Consider the following 24,766-nt stretch of genomic DNA (forward strand, 5'->3'; position numbering starts at 1 on the left):
GGTCCGCCTGCCTGAAGTGCACTGCACCCACTAAAACTGCTCCAGGGACCTGCAGACTGCTGTCATGGAGCTGGGTATGACATTTGAGGCTGGCATAGAGGCTGGAAAAAATGATTTTTATTTTGTTTTTTTGGGGTGGGAGGGGGTTGGTGACCACTGGGGGAGTAAGGGGAGGTCGTCACCGATTCCCTCCGGTGGTCATCTGGTCAGTTCGGGCACCTTTTTGAGGCTTGGTCGTGAAAAAAAAAAGGGACCAAGTAAAGTCGACCAAATGCTCGTCAGGGACACCCTTCCCTGGAGGAGTGGCCTAGTGGTTAGGGTGGTGGACTTTGGTCCTGGGGAACTGAGGAACTGAGTTCAATTCCCACTTCAGGCACAGGCAGCTCCTTGTGACTCTGGGCAAGTCACTTAACCCTCCATTGCCCCATGTAAGCCGCATTGAGCCTGCCATGAGTGGGAAAGCGCGGGGTACAAATGTAACAAAAAAATTATCGGCCGAGGATGCCCATCTCTTAAGCATGCCCTAGTCCTGCCTTTGCTACACCTCCGTCACACCCCTGTGAAATTTGGTTGTCCCCGAGACGGACTGCAGTTGAGGGCACCCAAAATCGGCTTTCGATTATGCCGATTTGGGCGACCCTGAGAGAAGGACGCTCATCTCCCGATTTGTGTCAGAAGATGGGTGCCCTTCTCTTTCGAAAATGCCCCTGCTAGTGGACTCCAAAGTGATCATAATATTTTTCGTACAACAATTTAATGAAAAGATAAACAAAAAAAGTGAGGAATTGATTCTACTATGTCCATTAATCAAAGTATCCAGCCTGGAGGAGACAGGTTATAACCATGACCCTGAAAAATGTGGGTTCATACACAGTTGGTACCTGTAGCCAACCCCAGGTGGACAGTGCCATGCTGCCAGTCTACATCCAGGATAGAGGTGAGCCAGGCTGGCTAGATGCTTTTGTGGAGCTGCATGTGGTACATGAACTCGTCCAGCTCAGGGAAGGTCTGGCAGCACAGAGCACAAGCCAGGCTCTGCTCCTTGGCATGGGTACGGCGCACGTGGCTGTCATGGGCAGCATGAGAAGCAAAGGCTTTGCCACAGTGCTTACACTTGAAGGGCTTCTCCCCGGAGTGCTGGCGGATATGAGTGCGCAAGATGCTGGAGGCGGTGAAGGCCTGCAAGAAGAGATGAGAAAGAGCTGTCTGCAAGCCAAGAACTTTGAAGCATAACAGAAGCCTCAGCCCCTCCCCTCCTGCTCCCCAACACACTCTCAGATATGACACAAGACTAGTAGCACTGTGTTCTCTACAATATACATATTTTTAAAAAACCTCCAACACATCTGCATGAGGTTTCTCATTCAAACTAGGCTGTACCCTGCACTACAACAGCAATACTAAATGTTAGAGGTTTTCTTTTCTGCATATCCACTAATGGGAATTATATCAACTTGTTTCACTCCTGCTTAGATATTAAGGCTAAAGAGGTTAGGGCTCTTCAGCTTGGAAAAAAAATGGATGAGGGGAGATATGATCCACTTCCCTAATTGCAAAGGCATAAAATACAAGGCGCTGCATGCATCAACCTTTTCTTACATAAGCACGCAATTCTGGAATATACTACCACGCAACTTGAAAATGATCCACGAACTAACCAACTTCCGCAAACTACTGAAGACTCATCTCTTTGACAAAATGTATTGTAAGGATCAATACACATGAAGTCCACACTCACTGCTTCAGAAATACACCAATACATTCTCTTCTGAACTCTCATCCCCCGTAATTTTATCACATTTATACCTTTACTCACAGAAAATGTTATACCAAATGTTCTTTTGCTAATGTTCTATTACCCAATCAATTTCCCGTTGTCTCTTTCCACTGTTCCATTGTTCTTTTTCTTGTCCTATTTCCTAACGATACTTTGACTTTGTCTTCGCTTAACTTCTCATAATGTAATCCATAACTGATTTGTAACAAATCGTATTTCCATTATTTACAATGTATTGTAAGCCACACTGAGCCCACAAATAGGTGGGAAAATGTGGGATACAAATGCAATAAAATAAATGATCGAGGTCTACCAAAATCCTAAGTGGTGTAGAATGGATAAAAGTGAATTGATTTTTCACTCTTTCAAAAAGTGCAAAGACTAGGAGACACTTAATGAAGTTACATGGAAATTATTTTGAATGAATTCATTCAAGGCGGTGTACAGTGAAAATAATCAAACATAGACAATTACAGCAGTAAAAATATTCAAATAATACAAAGTAAGGCATAGTATACTACTTACAATGTATATTAGTTGCCTTAACCACACCTTCTATAAACAAATTCCACAGCTTCATTATGCATACAAACTAAAATAAATAAATAAAATTCTATAACTTTTCAGTCTAATAAATAAACAAATAAACAAACAAACAAACCAGAAGGAAATATTTTTTTCACTCAAAGGATAGTTAAACTCTGGAACTCACTGCTGGAGGATATGATAACAGTGGCTAGCATATTTGGGTTTCAAAAAAGGTTTGGGCCAAGTTCATGGAGGAAAAGTACATAGTCTGTTATTAAGATAGACATGGGGGAAGCCACCGCTTGCCCTGAGATTGGTATCAAGGAATCTTGCTACTATTTGTGACCTGGATTGGCCACTGTTGGAAGCAAGATACTGGGACAGACGGACCATCTGACCCACTATGGCTATTCTTGTGTTCCTACAATATATATATAATTAATTTTTTTTTTAAATTGTAAATGCTACTTTCTTGGGGACAGTGTTGGAAAGGAAATATGAACACATACAGGGCATCTACTTCCTGTAACCTTGCTGACACCTATGTTTACTAAGGTGCGCAATGGGCGCGTTAGCATTTTTAATGTGCGTAAATGGTTTACGTGCATTAAATGCTAACAAGCCCATAGAAATGTATAGGCACATTAGCGTTTAACATGCCTTAAATTTAAGGGCACGTTAGAAATGCTAACGCACCTTAGTAAACCAGGGGCGTAGCTACGTGGGGCCACGGGGGCATGGGGCCCCATAGATTTGGCCCTGCCCCCCCCACCACCAACCCCTTCAACCCCCCTCCCCCGCCACTGCCATTGGGTACCTTTGCTGGTGGGGGTCCCGAACCCCGCCAGCCAAAGTCCTTTTCTCCTGCGTGGCCGCGTTGCTGATCTGCAAGGGCAGGCTTCTGTTTCTGTGACGTCAGACTCACAGAAACAGAAGCCTGCCCTTGCAGATCAGCAACGCGGCCGCGCAGGAGAAAAGGACTTCGTCTGGCGGGGGTTGGAGACATCAGACTCACAGACACAGAAGCCTGCCCTTACAGATCAGCAACGCGGCCGTGCCGGAGAAGAGGACTTCGGCTGGCGGGGGTTGGGGATCTCCGCCAGCAAAGGTACCTGATGGTGGCGGGGGAGGGTTGGTGGCAGCAGGAAGAGGGGGTCGCAAGGATTGGCGCTGGGAGGGGGGCTAAAATGTGCCCCCTCACCTCGGGCTCTGGACCCCCTTCCCGCCAAAATCTGGCTACGCCCCTGTAGTGAACATATGCCTCAAAAGCCAGGGCAGGAGTTAGTTAGGCCTCTGTTAGTAAAGAGGAGGTTCAACTTACCTTGTTACAGTAGACACATTTATAAGGCCTCTCCCCAGAGTGCACCCTCATGTGTTTATTCAGACTGGAAGACTGAGAAAAACTCTTCCCGCATACGGAACACTAAAAAGAAGACAATATTTACACACAGGATATCAAAAAGTGTTTATGTGAACAATGGGTAAACCAACAAGGGATGAAACTACAGAACAGACCATCCTGTCAAACAGAGACAAATCATGTCATAGGTGCCAGCTCCGTGGGTGCAATGTGGGCTTTGAGCACCTCCAGCATCAGGACAATACCTTCACTCATTTGCGTTGAGTGTAGCTCCCCCAATCATTTTGAAAATTTGACTCCTGTGCAGCTCTGTCTTTATATAAAGACTTGTCTGCCAAGCAGGGGCGTATCTGCGTGGGGCCACAGGGGCCTGGGGCCACAGGGGCCTGGGGCCACAGGGGCCTGGGCCCCCGCAGATTTCGCCCTGGCCCCCCTCCCCGCCGTCAACCCTCCCCCGCTGCTTACTTTTGCTGGCGGGGGGCCCCAACCCCCGCCAGCCGAGGTCCGACCCGCAATCTCCATATTTCGTCTTCCTCCGTGGCCATGTGCTTCAAGGAAGTAACGCTGCAGTGCTGATTCGTTGAATCCAGTTTGGCGTCTGACGTCATGTCAGACGCTGAACTGGATTCAACGAATCAGCACTGCAGCGTTACTTCCTTGAAGCACATGGCCACGGAGGAAGACGAAATATGGAGATTGCGGGTCGGACCTCGGCTGGCGGGGGTTGGGGCCCCCCGCCAGCAAAAGTAAGCAGCGGGGGAGGGTTGACGGCGGGGAGGGGGTGGAGAGAGGCGACGGCGGCGGGGGGGGTGGAGAGAGGCGGCGGCGGCGGGAGGCAGGCAGGCAAAAATGTGCCCCCCCTCTCTGGCTCTGGCCCCCCCCTACCGCCGGATTCCAGATACGCCCCTGCTGCCAAGTATAATGCCATGCTTAAAAGTTGTGAGGATTTAATTTAAGATATGAATTTATCATTGCACATAAAAACATACAATAGCACCCAAGGGATTGCAGACAAGGGTATATTAAAGAAAAAGAAAACGAAATCTCAATAGCCCAGGGTGCCTACATAGATGGATCACCTAGCTTAGCAGGACACTTATCACCAGTTTCAAACTACTCTCTGAAAACCAACTTCAGCGATAAAGAACTCCTCATAGGGAGAAAAACTCGCTGGAGAAAAAAAAACCAGAGAGAATAAGATAAGTTACACTGACTTAAAGGATTTCTACTGTGCATTGGGACCCAGTTTAGAGATTACTACTACTACCACTACTTAGCATTTCTATAGCGCTGCCAGGGTTACACAGCGCTGTACAAGTTTAAACATGGGGAAGGACAGTCCCTGCTCAAGAGAGCTTACAATCTAAAGGTAAAAACTATGTAGTCAGTGTAGGTATCAGGAATGGGAAGGTGGTTAGGCGGTGGTTAGATTACTAGTGGACATTGTGAAAGCACTGTAACCACCCGGGTAGAGAAGCAAAGTAGAATAAATCTCCGTTTTTTTGCTGTTTTTTGAAATTCGTTTGGACAGTTTTTGAGTATGTCTTTGTAGTCGCCAATACTAATCCTTGTGGAGATGTTGCAGCTTATCTTCTTCTCTCTGTTTTTTTTTTTCTCCAGCGAGTTTTTCTCCCTATGAGGAGTTCTTTATCGCTGAAGTTGGTTTTCAGAGAGTAGTTTGAAACTGGTGATAAGTGTCCTGCTAAGCTAGGTGATCCATCTATGTAGGCACCCTGGGCTATTGAGATTTTGTTTTCTTTAATACACCCTTGTCTGCAATCCCTTGGGTTACTATTGGGGTTTTTTATTTTAGTAATATTGAGTGCTATTATATTATTATTGTGTTGTACTACAGTTCTTTGATTTTTGAGTTTTCACATAAAAACATTTGCAATGAACACTAACCTCAATGTGTCAATGGAGTAACTGATGGCTTCATTCTCTTCCGGTTGCTCATGCGCTCCCTCTAAGCGGAGTGTGTGAGCGATTGCTCATACGTTTTATGAGCGTCGCTCACAGATTTTACATGGTTGCTCACAAAACTGTTTTTTTTTGTGTGTGTGTTATATACATACCCTCTTCTTTTTGAGCAGAATGCCAATAAATGTGCTAAATAGATGCCGATGTGTTAAAAGTTTCTCCTATTTTGTGTCCCTGGAGAAAATGCTTAGTACATCTGGCCCAAAATGTCACTTCTGTTTATGGTTTGTATGCAAAGCTTTTGCTACAGCTCAGATCTACTCAGGACATGCAATATTAATGCAGATCCATCTATTTCACAATGAATAGTTGAGTATTTCAGAATAAACTGAAAATTGCCAAGATACTCTACTGGTAGCTAAAACAAGTAAGCAGCACACAATTTTAGAAATTTATAAAGCTAGATACATATTTACAGGACTGTCCCGAGCTACTGCTGCGTCCTGTGCACCCCATCCCCCTACCCCACCCTCTTCACCAGTGAGAGGAGATGGTAGGCTAGGAGCAATCTTTGCATCCCCTCCATATTTGCACTCTGTGTTTCAGCACCACTCGCAGATCCCTTGGTACAGAGCTGCATATTTATCTTTTCAGGCACTCTACCCACTTAGTTTAGTGGAAATGGATTACTCAGATTTTAGCCCTATCTGAATGTCTTCCTGAAGCTTATCGTGATTGGTATAAAATGAATATCTGTTGTTAAATTCATTCTGAATGGTCTAACAACCACCTCTTTTCCCTCATGTGTCTTCTCTGTGGGCAATATCAGGAATCACTGTATAAGTTATGCATAAAATCACAAGCGTAGTTTGAGATTAATTTTCAAGAAAAAACTCAATTATATCATATTGATAATACTTACTGTAGTAGAATAGGCTTCTTCTATACAAAACCATTCACTATTTACCTAAAGCAGAGCTTCCCAAACTATGGGTCGGAACCCCAAATGGAGTAAAAAAAAAAAAAACACACACACATTGGGGGTCATGATCTAGGTGGGCTCTCCATAGGTGCATCATTATTCCACACCTCCATGGGGGCCACACAATTTTAATCAGTCATGATCATGGGGTGACAGCTACAAAAAGATTGATAGGCAGTAGCCTAAAATTTTATTTCTCCTTGCAAAGCCTGCTTTCATACAAACACTAATTTAGACATCAAAACTGAAGGGGTTAACTTCTGAGGTTCTAAGGTAATGGAGTGGAGGAGTGGCCTAGTGGTTAGAGCAGGGGTCTTGCAATCCAGAGGTGGCCAGTTCAAATCCAGCTGCTGCTCCTTGTGATCTTGGGCAAGTCACTTAACCCTCCATTGCCTCAGGTACAAACTTAGATTGTGAGCCCTCCTGGGACAGAGAAATATCCAGTGTACCTGAATGTAACTCACCTTGAGCTACTACTGAAAAAGGTGTGAGCAAAATCTAAATAAATAAATAATGACATAGCAGTGTGGAAGGGCAGTTACAACAACTGCCACTGAGATCTTGAAGAAAGGAGCTGACTAGGGACAGGAACGAACCTGCCAGAGAAGCACTTCAGTGATCTAAATCCATTCCTCAGATCAGTTGGCAAACAGCCCAGACAAAGGGGGTGAGAGATTAACAGAATCTCTGAACTGATCCATGAAACATACCCTCCAATATTCAAAAGCATTTAACTGTCATATCACATGATATAACCGGCTATCTGATGATTTTCAGTGCAAGTTTGATGGCCATATTTGGCTGCGTGAATACCAGGCCTATCTTTGGCCAGTTCAAACTTAACTGGCCAGCGCTGATTATCAGCTCAGACGGTTGTGTTTGAACTGGCCAAAAATAAACTAGATAGTCAATGCCGGTCACCAGAAATGGCCCAGCATTGAATTTCCAGGGTCAGCACTGACCGTGGGATTTAGGCCCGGGCTAACTCCCACAGTCTGAACATTGTGCCCATAGAGTTTAACTCTGGAGACAGGTCACTGTGAGATTTAGACAGTGGAATGAGGTGCACCATTGGAGCCACAGGCTGACCCATACTGGTGGAAAATCCGCACAGAAATCATTTTTGCCTAAGCATATTCTATTAGATTTAGGCACAGCAGTTAGAATATGCTTAGTTGATATCCCAGCGCCTAGAACTATGTTCATCCATTTACACCAATGAAAATGTGGTGTAAATCTCTGTGCATACATTTATGCAGACTGAGCCATATTCTATAACAATGTGTGCAAATTTGGAAATGCCCACGAAATGCCCATTTTGAACTGTGCGCTTTAGAATTTAGGTGTAGTTTATTACAGCGTACCCTTAGTGAGTTATGCATGTAAATTCTAATTATTGCTCATTAAGTCATTTAAGTTATATAAGTGCATTGCCGTGGAATATGCTTATATTTAGGCGCAATATATAGAATCTGGCAGATTGTGCCCAAAACAACATCAGCAACTCACTTTTTTCAATTTACTGGTTCTGCGTCTGAGTTGCCTAGAATCCCAGGTACGAGAAATAGTGTTTCGCAGTGAAAGATCGGCGGTTCTTTTTCTTTTCTAGGAATCTTGTGACCTCGGCTAGTGACTGATGCTGTAATACGTGCTCAGCTTTTGCACACAATTCTGTGTGCACCCTATGTAGAAATGAGTTTTGTGTGCGAGCAGTGTGCAAAGCAGGGACGTAGCCCGACTTCGGCGTGAAGGGGGGTCCAGAGCCCGAGGTGAGAGGGCACATTTTAGTCCCCCCGGTGCCGCCGCCACCGCCATCACCAACTTTGACCCGCCCCCGCCAATGACCCTCTTGACCCCCCTCACGCCGCCAACCCTCCCCAGCCGTCGCCTACCTTTGCTGGCAGGGGACCCCAACCCCCGCCAGCCGAGGTCCACTTCTTCCTTCATTCTGTTTCTGAGTCTGACGGAGGTGGTAGAATGTGGCGGGGGAGGGTCGGCGGCAGGGGGGTGAAAGGGGGGCCAGGGCTAAATCTGCGGGGGCCCATGCCCCCGTGGCTCCACCTAGCTATGCCCCGGGCATGTATAACATGAGATCACAGCATGCCATGCGGTTACCATTAGATCTAGTGGCGAAGTCCATTATGCACATACTAGACCCTCAGCCTTTTCAGCTGTGGAATGCACTTCCAAGACAAGTTTATTTGTGTGCTAATGTGCTGCAGTTTTAAAAAAACTATTGAAGACACAGCTGTATGTCGCAGCCTTTCTTTAAGACTGTAGTACTATGACTTTTGGTGTGGAGGAGCAGCATTACCTGTCTGGTGGTCCGTGTGGTTGTTTTTTAATTTTGTAATTTGTTTTTATTATGTATGGTTATTTGCAAACCGCCTAGGTTGTAGGCAGTGTATACATATTCAAAATAAATAAATACTTTTGTGTGTGTGTGTTTTACAATTAGCATAAGGGAAGAGGAATTTGATTTTTTTTTTTTTTTTGCTTGTAAGATAAAGCAGAAACAAGTCTACACTAGCTATCCCTTCACCTTCATTAGAATATTCAAAAAGGCAAACTAACAATGGAGGAAAAGGGGACAGAATTAAGGGATTTATGGAGACAATCTGCCTCAAGGCATGGAAATTAGCACAAACAAACAAACAAAAATACCATTAGAGAAAAGCTAATACAAACCATCAGGAAATTACTTTAACAAGATATAAATGCCTGCTACTATGTTTGGAAGCAGGATGGATTCTGCACAATGCACTAATTATTTCCAAATGGGGTACAATGAAGGCACATTTCTGACCATGCTGGAAGATGTGTTACACAAATTTTAGAAGTAATGGGCTGGCTCCTATTGTTTAATGAATATATCTAGATAGCACTACACAATCATTGGAAATTTTAGATACTGTTAATCTTCAATCATACTACTTTTTGAATACTAGGGTTTTTATTTTGGGGTTTTTTTTCTCGGGGGTCAAGGCTTCCACTTCTGTCAGAACCAGGGGAACCAGCGTCGTGGGCTCTCATTTGCAACTACCCAAGGGTATTTTCTCATATTTTACATCCCCTTCAACTCACCTAGCTCAGTTATTAATAGCCTTCCATGTGGGATCATGCATGCACCAGGGATCCTTCTGAATCCTGCAGTTGTGGACAAGCCCATCACTGGTCAAACTGGCAACAGTAGGCCCAAATGTGGGGATAGGGCCAGTCACAGGGGATGGTCCTCCTCAGGTGGCAAATCAGTTGCTGATACTTCATGGTGCTCTGGCATCCCATCCCTTTGAAAGGTACATTGCTGCTTCCCAGGTATGACACCTATGACAGTTACTAATACTACTACTACTATAAATCATTTCTATAGCACTACCAGTCGTACGCAGCACTTCACAAATGAACATGAAGAAAAAGTCCCTGCTCAAAAGAGCTTACAATCTAAATCAGGACAGACAGACAGGACCAATAAGGATAAGGGTAAGACAGACAGAAGGACACATAGGGAAAGGGACTATTGAAGAGAGGAGGACAAGATAAAAGCTACGAGTAAGTGACAAGTTAGGAGTCAAAAGCAGCATCAAACAGGTAGGCCTTAAGCCCGGATTTGAAGGCAGCCAGGGATGGAGCTTGTCGTAACGGCTCAGGAAGCCCATTCCAGGCATAAGGTGCGGTGAGACAAAAGGAACGGAGTCTGGAGTTAGCGATGGAGGAGAAGGGTGCAATTAGGAGAGATTTGCCTAGTGAACGGAGTTCCTGGGAAGGAGTGTAGGGAGAGATTAGGGTGGAGAGGTACTGAGGGGCTGCAGAGTGAATGCACTTATAAGTCAATAAGAGGAGCTTGAATTTTATATGGAAATGGATAGGGAGCCAGTGAAGTGACTTCAGGAGAGGGCTAATGTGTGCATAACAACTTTGGCGAAATATTAGTCGTGCAGCAGAATTTTTAACAGATTGAAGAGAGAGGTGGCTGACTAGAAGACCTGTGAGAAGCAAGTTGCAGGAATCTAAGCCAGAGGTGATGAGAGTGTGGATGAGGGTTCTGGTAGCATGTTCAGAAAGGAAAGGGCGAATTTTGGCGATATTATAAAGGAAGACAGTTGCCCATCTCAACCACTCTTTCTGAGAGCCTTGATCATGGGCCCTCAATCCAGTCTGAAGGTGGCACTGTTGCAGAATGACTGGGCCTCCCTTTCTCCCAGCAGATCCAAGAATCAAAGCCAGATCCAGTACTGTCCCTAAAGTTAGAGTTTCAATTTTCTTCAGTTAATTACATCTTGGAATTCTAGTGTGAGGGAGGGTAATTTGGTCAACTGTTCTGCAAATTAGTTCTATCCCAAAAATGACCTGAGGAGAATGGAGATGGATTTGTTAGGGCAGTCACAGAAGACTAAACTTTTGGAAATGGCATTGGCTGCTTTAGCTATGGACATGTTCCAACATATAGCTGAAACTGAAAAAGTGGCAGGCTTACGAAGGATAAGCACATTAACAAAAGTTCCAAAACAAAGCCAGTGATAGAGGTTACTTCTTTTTTCAAACAGTTTGCTAAGGGCTTATATATCCAGTGCAATTCTTGCTATATAATATTAAATCATAGGTCAATATACTTTTAATAGCCCAATATAATAATATTTACAACTGTGCCAAACTGTGTTATCTGTCATAGGGCCCATTTTATTCAATCAGACTCACGATAACACAGTAGAACAAGTTTTTACATGTTAGGCTGGTACATTTGATAGCTCTCTTTCCATAACCCAGCTCAAATCAAGTTACATACAGATATTTTCTAACCCAAGGTGGCTTCCAGTATAAGTTTTATACCTGAATAGATGGTTAAGCACCTTGCCCAAAGTCACAGGGAATGTCAGTGTGAGACATGGGATTTGAACCCTAGTTCCACTGGTTATCAGTCCACTGATCTAGATTACTCCTCCACTTCTCTCTTTCTGATATGGAAACCTACCAGTAAAAGTCTTAAACAGAAGCAGAACAGTTGCAGAATAGACAGAAAGACTAGATTTTATTTACCACATTGATGTAAATGGGGGGGAGTTAACTTAAAATATATTGTCCTCTAGTTCGTAACTGTGCCTAAATTGCATAGACCTTCAGTTTTCATTCCTAGCCATAAGAAAGGGCCACATACCCCCCCCCCCCCCCAATTCTATATTTGATGCCCAGATTTGCGATAACAAATTCATTGAGTAATGGGCCCTTAACTATCACCAAGAACACAACCAATTATTGAAGTTAATTGGCACTCATTAAACTTTGTGTGCGCCTCTGGCTGTGTGCTATTCTATAACTAGTGCATAACTCAAAAGGGGGTGTGGTCATGGGCGTATTGGGGTGTTCTCAGTGCATTTTCTGTAGTAAAAAAGGTGCTGGTAGTCAAATGTTAGGCCACCCTTCAAGGGTGGGGTGATCACTGAGGGACCCACTTCACAATAGCCAGGCCCCCTGCAACCAGTCACAGAGCCTATGACAAAGCAGATTGGTGTGTAGGGCCTGAGCTCTTTCATTAAAACTTGGGGACCATGGGTCAATTTTAGCAGACAGTGGAAAAGGAGCCGATACTCAGTACCCCCTCAAAAAAAGCCCTGGGTGTTCTGAGAAGTTGCATGCATAGTTATACAATACTGCCTCAGCATTCACAGTTTGATATACCACGTATGCCAAGGACTGACTTCTAAGCGGTTTACAAAAAACCAAGAATAGGTTGCTAGAAAGAGAGAGAAAAATTAGGAGTGGGTAGGGTAGACAAGGTTGAAAAGGTGGATTTTTAAGGCCACTTTAAACTTAAGTTAGGTGCCCAGCTGGCACTGTTCTATAACTTGGGTGCCCAAATTTGTGCACGTGTCAGAAATTTGGGTGTGCAACTTTATAGAATCTGGATGTGCAACTCTGAGTTCTGATAGTATTTTGCAAAGGAAAAATATATATATATATACTGTTGCTAGTACACATGTGTGTGTGTGTTTCCAGTATGCTTTCCCATTTTTTTAACACATTTTTTTTTGTGTGCAGCTTATTTGCATACTACTTGCTTACAGCATTGGGTGCAAAATGTGTTTGGAAACCGGGCACTGAGCCTCAGTGCTTAGCGCTAATGCAGAGCTTTCTATGCTGAGGCCTAACTGTTCACCTTAGGAAGGGGCAAATTGTTTAGAGAAGATAGTGTTTTAAATTTTACATTATAAAGAACTGCCAGAATGTAATCTGGTATGCAAATCATGCAATTTAATGCACTACCTGTATTAAAAAGTTAAAAACTAAATAAACTTTTTTTGGAACAAAAGTTTTTATAATAAAGTCTTACAAAACATCCTCATAAATGAAAAACTACGATGCATTCCTCACTCCGGCAAATGCCACCTATTCTTCCTATCCATTGTGTAAACGTATTCTACGCTACTACTGATCATTTAAGACTGAAATTTTGTCATCGTCTCTCTTGTACTATGTAAGCCACATTGAACCTTCCAAAGGGTGGGAAAATGTGGGATACAAATGATATCAAATGCGGTTTGAATACCATGGACTCTTGGGCTAATTCATTCCAACTGAAGTTGAACATGGAAAAAACACATTGCCTTATCCTCTCATCCCAACACAATAATTACAAACCCACAATCTTAAACACCCCTGACCACACCCTCCCTATTTCAGATAGCCTCAAAATTTTAGGTGTTACAATTGACCATACTCTGACACTTGAGAGCCAAGTAAACTCCACTATAAAGAAAATGTTTCAATCAATGTGGAAACTGAAATGTGTCAAACTTTTCTTCCCAAGGGAAACATTCCGTAACCTTATACTATCAATGATTCGCTGGTTCGGGCATCCTCTGGGGAACTTGGGGGGCATCATGAGAGTGGGCGACACCATTGTTCCTTGGGAAAGCATTTGCATGATAAAAGAATTTAGAATCAGCTCCATCATGTAGCTTGGAGGCTTGATATTGAAAAGTGTCAGCACAGGGTAGGGGGTGGAGGATGATCCCATGCAGGAGTGGGATTCTTCATCATCCTCTTCCTCCTCAGGTGAGGTTGGACTTCATGAGTCTGGTGCGGTTGCCGCAGGGGATGTCCCTACAGTTGTTTCTTCTGTTGCGCAGGTCTCTAGGCGGGGGCATACTTTGCCGGACATTGTGCCATTGGATTGTCAGATTTCACAAAAGAGAAAATTTTGAGGAAATATGTTGATTTGTTTTCTTTGTTGTTTAAAGAACAAAAGGGGATCAATAAGCAGAAGGATGAAGTGAAGGGTGAGACAACAAAGAAAAGAGGGTGTGGTCCTAGGACTATTTTTAATTGGCTCCTAGGGTTTAATATTTATGCTAGTGTTCTGGGTGAAGCTAAGCCTAGCTTGTATCCTGGTTTGCTGTGATATGCGGATATGATTTTAAGAGCCTATAGAACTTACAGGGGACGATCCTGGCTCAATTATGGTGAGCAATTCCATAGAGGGTTAGCTAAGGACAAATCAGATGCTTGGGGATACAGGGATGTGGATGCGTGGCTAGCAGAAATTACTTCTTCTAGGCTGTTGCCATTTCATCCCAGGCCTTCTCTGGTGGAAGAGTGGTTTCTGAATCGTCTGGTTGGGCATCCACAGATGGAGCAGGTTGATTTGCTGAAGCAGGTCTCAGTGGGGTCAGTCCTTCCATTCAGCCCCTGGTGGGGATGCCAGGGGCGTCCAGAGGTAATTTTTGCTTCCAGTTTAATGCAGGACGATGTGACCGGCCTGGTTGCCGTTACTGGCACCGGTGCAGTCAGTGAAGTGGAAACCATGCAGCCTTTTGTTCTTTTGGACTTGAGAGTGGGACTTGAGGGCAGTTTGGAAGAGGTGGGTTGCCCTTTTATGGGAGGGGAATTTCGTATGTCCCCATCTCCCATTAAGTTGCCTGCAATGTGGAGATGGTTGCAGGTTTATCCTGATGGCGAGGCTGCCCAGCTTTTATGGGGAGAGTTTTCCAAAGGGTTTTGCATTCTTTTTCGGGTCTGGTATTGAGTCATCATTGTCTTAATGCCCTGCTGTGAATGCTCTTCACCATGTTGTGCAGGAAACGTTGGATAAGGAGTTGAGTTTAGGCTATATTGCAGGTCCTTTTGTTGCTCCTCCTTGTCCAAATTTGGTTTTGTCGCCGCTTGGTATTGTGCCCAAGAAGGATCCTGGAAAATATAGTTTGAGCCACAATTTGTCCTCTCCTCTGGGTTTCAGTGTCAATTCTTTTATTGACCAGGAGCTTTGTTCAGTAGAGCATGCCTCATTTGACCAGGCAGTTGACATGGTGCAACTGGGTCCTGTGGCTCTCATGGCGAAGGCAGATATAGAATCTGCATTTTGACTTTTGCCTGTTTATCCAGAATCTTTTCGTTTTTGAGTTTTCATTTTGAAGGTTTATTTTATTTTGATAAATGTATGTCCAGGGCTATGCTGTCTTGTGTGCATATTTTGAGTCTTTTTCCTCTTTTTTGCATTGGGTGGTTTTGAGCAGGGCCGTGCCGATGCGGTAAGCGGGGTAAGCGCCGCAGGGGGGCGCTATCCTCTGGGGGGGCGCCACCGCTGCGTGCTTACCCTGCCCTCCCGCTCCCATGTAGGAACTGCCCGCCCTCTTCTCCCCCCCAAGATCCCTTCCTTGACGTCAGAAGAAGGCGGGGCAGTGAGCAGCGAACAAGGGAAGGCTAGAGACATCGGGACTGGGAGCGCCGCCTCCTTCACTGACGCTGCGCTGCCGGAGTAAGGTAAATTTAAAAGAAAAAAAAAGGAACGGGATCTTGGGGGGGAGAAGAGGGCGGGCAGTTCCTACATGGGAGCGGGAGGGCAGGGGAGAGAGGGGAATCGCTGCCTTGGAGCCAGGCAGGTGCGGGGGGGGGCGCCAACTGGTAGTCTGCAGGGGGGCGCCAGAGACACTTGGCACGGCCCTGGTTTTGAGGGTTTCTGGTTCTGATTCTATTGTCTGTTATTTGGATGATTTTTTATTTGGGGGTCCAGTAGCAAGTTCACAGTGTTTTCAGTTGGTAAGGGCATTTCAGTGTGTGTGTTCTGAAGTTGGGAATTCCTTTGGCGGAAGAGAGGTCTGAGGGGTCAGTCTCTTCTTTGGTGTTCTTAAGGATTGAGTTGGACACTATTCATATAGAGTCACATTTGCCTTCGGAGAAGGTGAAGGATCTAGCTGCTTTAATTTCTATGACCTGTGGACGTCAGCAATTGACTTTGCACAAGATTTAAACTTTGCAGCTAGTGTGATTCCCTTGGGAAGAGTATTTTCTCATCAGCTGTTTTTCTTAGTACGAATTTGCAGAAGAAACATCATCGTATTCACCTACCTAGGACGGTACATGATGAATTGTTGGTCTGGAGTTCTTTTTTGGCCCATTTTAATGGTGTGAAGGTCTGGCAGGGTGAACCGGTTTTGATTTGGGCCTTTTTACAATGCATCTGGTGGCATTGGTAGCATTGGTTTTGGTGCTTATTTTTCGGGGGGGGGGGGGGGGGGGGGGGGATGGAGTGCCCAGACGTGGCCACTGTGGTGGAGAGAGCGAGGTTGTAGCTTTCCTGGAATTGTTCCCAGTGTGAGTTACTTTAATTACTTGGGGCGAGAGATTGCGGAATAGATTTGTTGTTTTCTTTTCAGATAATGTGGCAGTTGTTCAGGCAATTAATTCCTTAACAGCTCATTGGACTTTGTTCGTCACTTTGTTGCGACTTCTTGTTCTGCACTGCTTGCATTTGAATAGTTCTCTTTCTGCTCAGCATGTTCCAGGAGGCGCTAATGATATCGCCGATGCTCTCTCTTGTTCACAGTGGACCTGTTTTTGAGCATTGGCACCTTCAGCAGATTGGATTTCTACATTTTATTATTAATTTGTTTATTGATTTTAAAGTTTTAACAAGCGTACACTTGTCTTATTCAATACAGCCAAGTAAATAACAAAAGAAAGGAAAATTACAAAAAGTTAAAAGAAATATTCTCATCAGAAAGTTGCACTAATAGAAAAAGATTACTTTCCATTTTATTACATATTGTTCTGCTTTCTTAGACCACAATATCCTGGGGGTGTTAAGAATTACTACTACTTATCATTTCTATAGCACTACAAAGATTAGATTACAAGGAATAACAGTTATGACAAAACAAAGCTGTGTGTCCCCCCTTCCAATTTAACAGATGTTATTTCAGTTGTTTCAAATTGAGAAAAGATTTCAGCTGATCAGGAACATAGAAAACATATTTTGTCTAACCTAACCTTACAATACATTTGCAGGGATAAGCGAGAAAAAAAGTTCCTCCCACTTCTACCGTCCTTGTTTTCATAGCCAAATAGGCTTTTCTTTTCTTTTCTTTTCTGTTGAGTCATCTTTGTCACATCAGGATTTCTACATTGATGCTGGAGGAGTTGTGGTGCAGTTTTCTGGAGCCTGTGGAGAGCTTTAACTCTTACCACTTGGAAGACTTATTTAGCTGGATGGCAGAGATTTTTATGGTTTTTTTTGGAGTGCTCTGGTTTGCGTTGTGAATTGCTGGTACCGGTTTCTGTCATAGTCTGAGAATTGGTCAACTGGCATTTGGGGGCAGACCATGGCTTGTATAGCCTTTTTCTCTAAATTGAAAGGTTTTCTTGTGATGAAACTAATGTGTGGTTGCGTTCAAAGTGTTAATTCTTCTTCTTCCCACTTTGTGTAGTTACCAGTTTTGTATGATGGGGTAGTGTCATTGTGTGGTGTGTTGTGAGGTTTTTCAGTCCCCTTGTGAAGTATTATTTCAGGTGACATTTTCGGTGTGCTTTTTTGGAGCTTTTAGGATTGGGGAGTTGGTTGCCCTAGCAAAGCACGCTTCGAGCATTACTAGGTTGCTTTTAGAGGATGTTATGTTGCAGCCTGGATGTTCATGTTTCCGTGTCTGGAGATCTAAAATGGATCAGCTGAGGTGGGGGTGCTGGGTCTACTTGAGGGCATCTCCAGGGTTAGCGGCTTGTCCTTTTTCCTGTGTCACTGCTTATATGAGTGAATGCCCAAAGGCAAATTGTTTTGGTTAATTCATGAAGATAGAACCCCATTATTGCGCTTTCAGTTTCAGGCAGTATTAAAGTTGGGTTTAAGGCAGTTGGGTTGTAATCCTTTGTATTATGGAACCCACTTCTTTCATATTGGAGTGGCTACTTATGCTGCTCAGTGGAAGGGATCACCTGATTTTATGTTTCAATAATTTTTATTAGAGAGATCACAATCAACATATCTAAACAGTGCTTAACTTCCTCTCTGTCTTGTAATATAAACAACAACATATCTTTACTAGCAAGCACATTGGTGATATCTATGCAGCCACTTATCTCCCCAGTAACTTTTTACATTTTCATCCCCTTCCCTCCCTCCTCCCTCCTCTCCCCCCTTCCCCCCCTACCCGTTGCTGTCACAGTCTCTTATTTCGCAGATCCCATATTCTAAATGCTCTAGAGCAATAGTCACATGTTCATTATTTGCCCCTTGGCTTGAGCTGTCAGCGTAAGCCAAAATGGGGTCCAACAGGCCCAGAATGTCCGAACAAGGGGGGGTCGTTGAGTTCTCAATCTTGTTCTCTCAGCGCGCAACAAATGAATCATCTGCCCTCTCCACTGAGCCACTGTGGGGACCTCCTCCGACAGCCATGTCCTCAAAATTGTTTTCTTGGCCACCATCACTGTACGCAGTACAAATGCTCGGCGTCCCCTAACCGGGGGCCCCGAAAACCGCAGGTGCCCGAAAAGGAGCTTTGCATCTAAAATCCAGTTTGAGAACCAAATAGTCCTTATCTGTCCACTCACGGCTTTCCAAACTTGTTTAATGCACGGGCAGCCCCAAAACATATGTCCCAGAGTTGCTCCTTCCGCTGCGCATTTGGGGCATGCTCCGTCTGGTGAAGCCCCCATATGGAACGCCCTCCGGGGTGGTATGTATGCTCTCAGCAGAAACTTAAATTGTAATTCCCAATAGTTTGCTTGATCTGTATTCCTGCGATATCCCAGGAGGTGTTCCCGGATCATTGTGGCAGTTATTTTAATCCCCAATTCTGTACTCCACAGGTTGGATAGTCTCTCAAAGTCTGGTTCTTTTGCCATGTCCTTTAAGTGTCTATGATGGTATGTTAGCGGCACTTTGTGTTGTGCTCCCAGCGAGAGTGCCAAGCCCAGCTCCTCCTGCACATCCTCCGCCAGAGCTTCCTGGGAGAGGCTCGCTATGTAATGTTGTAGCTGGTAACAATGGAACCAGTCCGCTGGATTCAACCTGAACCGGTCTCGGAGGCTTTCCCAGGATTTGACTGTTCCGTTTCTGTCTATTGCCTGGAGAACATATTCCAGCCCCTTGCCTTCCCATCGCTTGAACACCTCATAGAGTTGTCCCGGTTGAAAATCCGGGTTGCCGCATATCGGGAGGAATGGGGTGGTCCTAGGTGAGAAACGATGGTGCTGGCATAGCCAGCGCCAGGTTTCCTGCGCTGCTGGCAATAGCTGTGCTGGGACTAACAGGCTGGTCTCCGCTTTGTTTTTCTTGTGTAGTAAGTAGCTAATGTGCCTCTGTTCCGTCTCCTGCAGTTCAAGGTGGGAAGGAGTGAAATATTGTGTGCACCGCAGCCAATCGTTTAGGTGTCTCATCCCACTTGCTATAGTCATATAGCGCAAGTTCAGGAGCCCTAAGCCCCCGTATTCCACCGGCAGGTAAAGCGTGGACAGCGCCACTCTAGGTCTTTTCTTTGCCCACAGAAATGACTGTAAAGACTTGTTAAGCCTCTTTTCATCAGCCTTAGACAGATACAGTGGCAGGGTCTCGAACACATATAGCCACTTCGGTACGATCACCATGTTGTACAGAGCTATTCTCCCCATAAGTGATAAGGGGAGTCCCTGCCACAGTTGTAAGCTCATTCTCGTGTCATTCAAAAGCTTTCGCACATTCCAACCATACACTTGTGGGAGTTCCCGGGGTATAGTGACTCCCAAGTATTTTATAGTCTCTTCTTCCCACTCTATAGGGAGTGGTAATTTACTTTTTATGTTGTCCCCAGACACTATCTCTAAGGCTCTAGATTTCTGGATGTTCAATGTATAACCTGACAGGGCCCCATATTCCTGGATCAGCTTCAAAGCCCTAGGTACAGAGTGTTCAGGTTCTTGGGCCACCACCAGCAAATCATCTGCAAACGCGAGGGCCTTGACCGTACCTCCCTCCAGGTCCACCCCCCTTACCCCCTCATCTCCCCTCAAAGCTCTGAGCAAAGGCTCCATTGCCAAAACAAATAGGAGGTGCGAGAGAGGGCAGCCCTGCCTCATCCCCTGCCGAATGTGGAAGTGACCTCCCCGCACTCCATTCACTAACACAGCTGCCCGGGGGGAGTTGTATAAGGCCTCTACGGCAGCCCTGTACCATCCCTGGATTCCAATGTAATCTAGCAGCCCAAACAAATACCCCCAATCCACCTTATCAAATGCCTTTTCTGCATCCAAGCTAAGGATCAGTGTGGATCTCTGTTCCCTCTGACATTTTGCCATAGCCAATAGGAGACGCCTCACGTTACTGCCTGCTTGCCTGTTCTTAACGAAGCCCACCTGCTCCTCACCAACGAGCTCCGGCAGTAATGATCCTAAGCGTGTAGCCAGTATCCGGGCCAAGATCTTTATATCAACGTTAATCAATGAGATGGGCCGGTATGAGCCCGGGTGTATCTTATCTTTCCCGGGTTTCGGCAACAACGTGATCAGGGCTTCATTCGCATGTATGGGGAACTTTTTGTCTTCTATGGCTTGGTCTAAATAGTTCCCCAGTGCCCTTAGCCCCTCCCTTAGTAGGGATTTATAGTATTCTCCCATAAAGCCATCTGGCCCTGGGGCTGAGCTAAGAGCCAATGCTTTTATCGTCTCCTGTAATTCTTCCCCTGTAAGTGGTTGATTCAGCATGTCTATCTGTGGTTGCTGAAGCTTAGGGAGTCCCACCTGGTCTAAGTAACTGGCCAAGTTGCTCATGTCCCTTGTAGATGTTCCCTTATAAAGCACACTAAAATAATTGTGAAAGATCTGCTCTATGCCTCGCTTTTTGTTTTTATCACCCCTTGGGCATCCTGCAGTGTCGTGATCACCCTGACAGGACCTTCTGATTTTATCAATCTCGCTAAGAGTGTGCCTGACTTATTGCCAAATCTTTGCATCCGGCATTTGAAGTACATTAGGGACCTCATAGTTTGACCATGAATTAATGAGTTCAGGGTCACCTGGGCTGCCAGATATTGTTCCTTATTAGCTACTGTAGGAGATTTTATATATTTCTGTTTGGCTTTCTGGAGTTGAAACTCTAAGTTTAGAATCGCCTTAGCCTGTCTCTTTTTCCTCCTTTGCACATAAGCTATTATATCTCCCCGTATAACCGCTTTGGAGGCCATCCAATAAAGGCCGGGGTTATCCACATGCTGTTTATTAAACCTCTCATAGTCTTCCCATTTATCATTTAAATATCTTGTAAATTCTTTGTCTCCATATAAGTAACCCGGGTACCTCCAACCCCCTGTATATTGGTAGTGCTCTGGGGCCTCCAGCTCTGTCCACACAATCGCGTGATCTGATATCTCTGTAGGCCCTATGTCTGCTCCACACACCCATGAAAAGGCCTGTCTATCTATTAGTATATAATCTATTCTGGAGCTTGTGCCGTGCGCCCTAGATAAGTGTGTATAGTCTTTGGTTTCTGGGTGTAGGGCCCTCCAGGTGTCTACTAAATTTAGGGTACGCATGAATGTGGGAAGTGCTTTTTGTTTGCTACCCCCTTGAGGAGCTTCCCTGGGGTTTGTAGTATCAGCCTTGGGATCTGCAATTAAATTGAAATCCCCACAAACCAGCAACTTCAACGAAGCATGGGAGGCACAGTGTTTTATAATGGACTGAAAAAAGGATGGCGTATATTCATTCGGGCCATACGAGACCACCAAAAATTCTCTGTGTTGAAGCCAGAGGTGTATTATCACATATCTCCCTTGAGGATCTGCCTTAAGCAATTCGGCTTTGGCTGCTAACCCTTTCCGTATTAATATTGCTACGCCCCGCTTTCTTCCCTCCGCTGAGGCCGAATACACCTGCCCCACCCACAGTCTTTGTAACGTACGATGTTCAGCCTCCGTCAGTCTAGTCTCCTGGAGGCAAGCCACATCCGCTTTATGTCTTTTTAGGGCCTGTAATATTTTTGTCCTCTTAACTGGTGTTGCTATGCCCCCTACATTCCAGGATACCACTCGGGTTGTTTTTGTCATCTACGCTTATTATATTTAGTGTGGTTTGCTTTGGCTTTAAGAATGTTAGGTGGGGTTCGGGTGCCCAGCCTCACCCTCCCCCAAGTCTGAGTTTGCTCTGCTCATGTGTCTTTGCGACTTACACCAAAATATAAAGGGCCTGCAAATCCATGGTTGTAACATTTTCCCTTCCCTATAACCTCCCCCCTCACCTTACGTCTCCCCCTTTTGTCCCCCATCCTCCCTCCTAGTCTTATTCCCTCCCTATCCTCCCTTTACCTTAAGTTCCCCCTTCCTCCTCTATTCCTTTGGGATCCCCTAGTTGCCCTACTGTCGTAGTAGGTTGAGGCCGTGTGATTGCGGGCACCCCCTCTCATAGTCTAGCCTGTCTTCCTTCTGTTTCATAACCCTCTATGTGGTTCCCTTCCATTCCTCTCTTGTGCTCTTACCCCCCTCATACATTCATCCCAAATGATCCCCAAGTGTGACAGTCACCCTTCACTTACATTCCTCCCTCACCTTCCACTCCACCCCCATATAACTCAACTGTAACTTCAAAAACATACATACTTCTTTGATTATATCAGTTCTGTGCCATATGACCAGTCTCCGCTTCTATTCCAGGCGGTTAAACTTTTCCACCTGATCTTGTGCCTTCAGTTTGGAGGTGGCCACGCTCTTCAAGTGCCCTTTTCCCTGTCCGAGGGATCTCCAGTTTCTAATAGTTTTTGAGCTTCTTACGGGGTCTGAAAGGTTTTCCACCCTCCCTCCTTTAGGACTTTCAGCTGGGCCGGGTACAAAAGCATGGATCTTTGATTTTTCTTGGCCAGGTGGCGGCAAATGGGGCCAGAAGCTCTCCTGCGTTCCTGCAATGCCGCTGAGTAGTCTTGGAATATTTTGATTCCCGCGCCATCATAGGCCAAGGTGTCCCATTTTGCCCTCACTCCTCTCAAAATTTCGTCTTTGTGGAGGAAATTATGGACTTTTATTATGACTGCTCGGGGCCTATTTCCAGCCGCTGCCCTTCTTCCCAGCCTGTGTGCCCTCTCCAAGCACAGGGAGCCAAAACTATCTGAGAGTGCAAATTCCGTCTTTAGCCAGCTCTCCAACTGCGACAATAGCAAACGATCTGGCACTGTCTCTGGGATACCGATCAGGCGCAGATTCGATCTCCGGGAACGGTTCTCCATCTCGTCCAGGTGTTGCGCTTGCGTTTTCACTGTTCGCTGTAGCTCTTTTATCACCTTGTCCTTACTTGTTTCGAAGTCCTCCAGCTCGGACACCCAGACCTCCAACTCCCCCATCCGTCGCGTTGTGTCTCCAAGCGAAGACTCCACCGCCGCCAGCTGCTCTAATACTTTATTTAGTTGAGGTGCCAGTGCGGTCTTAACTGCCTCCACCAACTGCTGTAATTGTTTCGGGTGGAACTGCGGAGTTGGGTCGGATGCCGGTCCGGGCGCCATCTTGTTTTCCTCGGGTCCACGCTGCTTCTCTGCGCTCTTTTTGGCGAGCCTGCTCGGCATCGCCCTCATTTCTCAGGTCACAAATGGGTCCATAACGTCCCTCTGTTCTTTAGTATTCAGCAGGGTTGTTTTCACCAGGTTATTGCGGTCGTTTTTATCGCTCAGAGAGGGGGTAGCCTCGGAGAGATGGAAGACACGACTTCCTCCCTCAAACCATCACGTGACCACCCGATCACCTGATTTTATTAGGTGTTTAAGGCGATGGTGTTTGGATAGATACTTAGGGTATGTGTGTGTTCCCTATTCTCCTCATTATGATTGATTTTCTTTCCTAGTTTCTTAGTTTCTTTTGCAGGTCAGATGGTTCCTGACTTCTGTGTATGGTTATGTGGGCATTCGTATATATTCTGGGCCCAGAAGAGGGCAATAGAGTCCCAATGGAGAATAAATGTTGGATTGGCGGAGCAAGGCATTCATATCCACTGGCTTGGGATTCATGGCATGTGGTGGGATCAACTCACTACAACACTTCTTCAGGCGAAGCATTTTTCTTCGCCGGAACTCATATTGATTTATTTGGGTGGGAATGAGTCAAAGGGGTGGATTTAATTAGGCAAATGAAATAGGATTATTTGTTAATCAAATGTTATTTTCCTGCTGCCCGCCTTGTTTGGTGTAATATTATTCCTAGACTAGTGTGGAGGGGTGCACGGAAGGCTGAGGCGATTGAGAGACTTAGATGCAAGTTAAATTCTGACATTGCTAGGCTAGTAGTAAGTTTGAGGGGTATTGTTCTTACCCATGATTTGTTAACTAGTGACTGTGCGGGGATATATCGACTTGATGGGGTCCATCTGTCTGAGATTGGGTGCACTATATTTCCGAGTACCATTCAGGAATTATTGGAGGCAACTTTGGGTGGCAGATGGTCTGCAGTTTCTGTTTGTGTGGGGGACTGGTGACAAGCCATTGACTGTCACTGCTTGCGGCAGACGTTTTGGGTGATTAAGTGAAGTCTAATGAGTGAGGCGTATTGGGCTGAAGTTGAAGTTGAAGAAACAATCGAGCTTGTGTGCATCACTGCCACGAGCGTTTTTTGAAATTCTGCGCTACTGCAGACCTCGAGTGGGTGGGGATTAAACATTATATTCTAATTGTGGGAATGAGGCTAGTTCAGCACCAACTAGCCTTAAGTGGGGAATGACAAATTGTTAGGGTTTATTTGATTAATTGTGTTATATTGTGTTATAATATTCATAACCATATGTTTGAAGATTTTTGTTATAATAAAGCTGTGACCCAGCTGTTTTGCCATAATGAAATTATTTGTTATGTGATTAATTCTGGATGTTGTGATTGTGTGAAAACACAGTGTAGTGTGAGTGCTGATGTTAAGAGAGAGAGAGAGAGAGATTTTGAAGGGACACCCCTGCTCAAAAATCATGAAACACAGCAAATATAGGAGGGAAGTTATCA

At 45.1% G+C, this 24,766-nt stretch overlaps 1 protein-coding gene across 1 annotated transcript in view; it reads right to left on the reverse strand.

The window, feature by feature from the left end:
• Positions 1-951: 951 nt before the first annotated feature.
• PRDM14 (PR/SET domain 14) overlaps positions 952-24,766 on the reverse strand; it is a 32,424-nt gene continuing 8,609 nt past the window's right edge. The window contains exons 6-7 of the mRNA XM_030189647.1: positions 3,627-3,728; positions 952-1,179 (exon numbers count right to left, since the gene is read on the reverse strand). Coding sequence (XP_030045507.1) covers positions 952-1,179; positions 3,627-3,728 — 330 coding nt within the window. The remainder of the gene's footprint in view (positions 1,180-3,626; positions 3,729-24,766) is intronic.

Source organism: Microcaecilia unicolor, chromosome 1 (genome assembly GCF_901765095.1).
Source record: "Microcaecilia unicolor chromosome 1, aMicUni1.1, whole genome shotgun sequence".
In the NCBI taxonomy this organism is placed as follows: Eukaryota; Metazoa; Chordata; class Amphibia; order Gymnophiona; family Siphonopidae; genus Microcaecilia; species Microcaecilia unicolor.